The 2,909-nt window shown below is 36.2% G+C and overlaps 2 protein-coding genes across 2 annotated transcripts in view; both read right to left on the bottom strand.

The window, feature by feature from the left end:
- The window catches only part of BPTF (bromodomain PHD finger transcription factor), a 130,017-nt gene that overhangs the window by 31,224 nt on the left and 95,884 nt on the right, over positions 1-2,909 (bottom strand).
- LOC111744875 (nucleosome-remodeling factor subunit BPTF-like) lies at positions 504-1,700 on the bottom strand. Its single transcript, XM_023535635.1, has 3 exons — positions 1,433-1,700; positions 921-1,082; positions 504-703 (listed from the first exon to the last, which is right to left on the bottom strand). Exons 1-3 carry the CDS (start codon positions 1,581-1,583, stop codon positions 519-521), a joined length of 498 nt encoding a protein of 165 aa, XP_023391403.1. The 5' UTR covers positions 1,584-1,700; the 3' UTR covers positions 504-518.

Below are 2,909 nucleotides of genomic sequence, written 5' to 3'. Positions count from 1 at the left end.
AGAAGAGTTAGATCAGAAACCAAATGTCCTTTCATAGTTTTAAAGGGAAGACTAGAGAGCATGTGATTTTCAGTTTTATAGTAAGGTTCAGAACATTTTCAAATCTGCAAAACTTTAAACCTTTTCCATAATACTAGTGCCAAAGAAATGATGTATCTACTGAGTGCAGAGCAGCTAATTACAAACTAGTTATCATGCTATGGATTGTATTTTTCATACTATTTCTTAACTGCACAGGAAGTTTCCTTGGATGGTCCAGTGCTGTCCATTATTTTATATAAAGGAGTTTTCTTTATAAAATTCTGAAAAGCAATTCTTATGATTCATGAACTCTACTAACTAAAGTGCTTTTAACTACGTTAAAAATTAAAAGTTCATGTATCACTTTTGTTTAGAAATATAACAGAATTTTTAAAAAAATCAGTATTCTGTCAGAGATTAAGTAAAAGGCAAAGAAAAATTGGAAGCTGAATTAATCCTGGAAGAGGCCATTCTAAAATCTTGATGTGGTTAACATTTCAAAACAAAATAAATCTGTGAAGAATTCTTACTTGTGAAGTGCTTGTGGTTCCTCCAGAGGCTGAGGTATTGGGCCTGATTGTGACTGTTGCTGTCCTGGGCTGGAATGAAGTGAAGGTTTGCTGACTAGTACCTGTACTTGATGGAATGATACCCAGGACTTTCTGCTGTACTTGAACAACGCCTTAAAAAAAGATAAAGGAGTAATTAACAACTGCCCCTTTAATAAACAGTGTCAGGTGCTGCTCGGTTTCTGAGGAGAAACTACATGTGGCAGGGTTTTATAGTGGGCTACATAGAATGTGAGATCCGAGGACTGAAATCAGTGAAACGGAAATGGAAAATAATGGCAACAGTATGATCTGGCAAATGTGAATTAAAACTCTTCACATTTCCCTTACCTCCTTGTGTTGCTGGCACATTTACAGCGACAATCTTGCTGTTTGCAGGAAGTGGCAGTTTGGTAATTACTTTTCCTGCCATAGTGACTGGACTGCCTGTAATTTGGAACGTCTGACCTGTGCTGGCAATGGTTGTAGCAGATGTGGCAGCTGTGCTGGTGGCTAATGGGGTATAAGACATTTAATAAGCTTTAGATTTAAAATAACCAGCAACGTAGTGATTTCTAGGAAGGGCACCAATGCATGAAATGTGGTTCATTTTGTATTAAAAAAAAAAAAATTCCTCTCCAAAGGGAACTATGTAAATGTTGAAAGTGAAACAATGTGAGAGGAGTTTTGCTAATGTAATATTATGAATATTGTCTGTAACAAACCAACTGTTACGGCTTACTTGCTCAATCAGCTGCAGAAGAAAAACAATTTTCTAGAGAGATGTTTTATCCCAGCAGGTAATCGACTGAGATTCTTTTCCTTAAATGAAAGCAATATTTTATTTAATCACAGTTGTGTACCTGAATTGGACTGGCCTTGCTTAACCCAGGTAGCAAAGGTTTGATGGAAGTTCTTGTTCTGCTGGAATGTTACTGTAGCTGGAGATCCAACTTTAGTAGTCAGTACCATTTTGGTTCCAGTTGTAACTGAGCCACTCAGAGGGGCCACCATAACTTTTTGTGCTGGAGAGATGGTACTAGTTGTACTGTTTGTTGGGGAAGTGGTGGAAGCTGAAATTACTGTAGGCTTCTGCTGTTCCAACCGTTTCTAGAAATGTCAGGAAGAAAAAACATGAACCAAAAAAGTTCTAAATAAAAACAATGCCATTCTGCAAGAAGTCTAGCTAAATTTCTCCTAAACTATGAAACTGTACCAAATTTCCAAAATATTTTACTTCTGAAAATATGCCCATGTAAATATATCCTGAATTAAATTTCTTGATGAAAATGTTTAAAAAACTCTAAAAGTCACATTTTATTAAAAGTTGTTTTTCGTAACAAAAATTTAAAACCAACAAAGTTTTCCAGTCGGTAGAAACAGCCAAGCTTTCAGACTAAAAACAAATGAAGCGTGGGTAATCTTACTGGAAACAGGAACACCTTGCTGCTCAGCGGTGGGACTTAGAGTAGAGAGCAAACGATAAGAACTGAAAAAAGGTTTTCGGTTTACCGTAATGCTATCCAATCATAAAGAACAGGTCAATATTTAAATATCACAATTCAAGTTGGTAAACCTGCAATCAAGCAAGCTGAAAATTATAAAACAAGTTTTCTAGACTATGTTTTTCATTTCAAACAGTTTTACAGAAAAATACTTCAGATGATTTCATATAGTGGTAAAATAATCTAATCTTCCAGACTACAGTTATTAAAGAAAATCTGTTTCTCTCTCATCGGAGATTGCTGACATTTCCTGACAGCTTACAAATACGATGGTATGAGCTTACATATGTAAAAATAATGGGTGGCATGGACTGCAAATCTGGTGACAGATGTTTTACCTTCATTATCTTATTTAACGCTCCGACCAACCCAAAAAAGTTACTGGCATTGTGATTTAAATATGAGGAAAATGAGACTCAGAGAGACTGTGCAACTGGCCCAAGGCCACAGAGCTAGCTTGTGGGAAAGCTGAGATGTGCAGAAGATAAATTCCAGGGCTGAACTCTCTCCTGCCACTGGAAACTTCTCACCAATGACATCACACTCTATGTGTGCACGTCCCCTGTGCCTGATATAATGTGAGGGATTTCACATAATTTATTATTCCTCAGAGGAAAAGGACTTTTGTTTTGGATACTTAAACATGGCATCTGACTGAATCAGTATAAAAAGGAGGCAAAAAAACATTGAACACATATTTTTAGCAGTTATTTCCTGGGGCTATTTCTTCAAAATTGGGACATGTTGACCATCTTTGTAAATAAGCATATGAAAGAAATATTAGAACGTAAAACATCAGGTTACACTGTAGAGATAAGACACATGCATAAAATGA

The sequence above is a fragment of the Pteropus vampyrus genome, unplaced genomic scaffold (genome assembly GCF_000151845.1).
Source record: "Pteropus vampyrus isolate Shadow unplaced genomic scaffold, Pvam_2.0 Scaffold143, whole genome shotgun sequence".
In the NCBI taxonomy this organism is placed as follows: Eukaryota; Metazoa; Chordata; class Mammalia; order Chiroptera; family Pteropodidae; genus Pteropus; species Pteropus vampyrus.
Note: the sequence above shows the minus strand (reverse complement) of the source record. Positions and strands in the feature narration are given on the sequence as shown.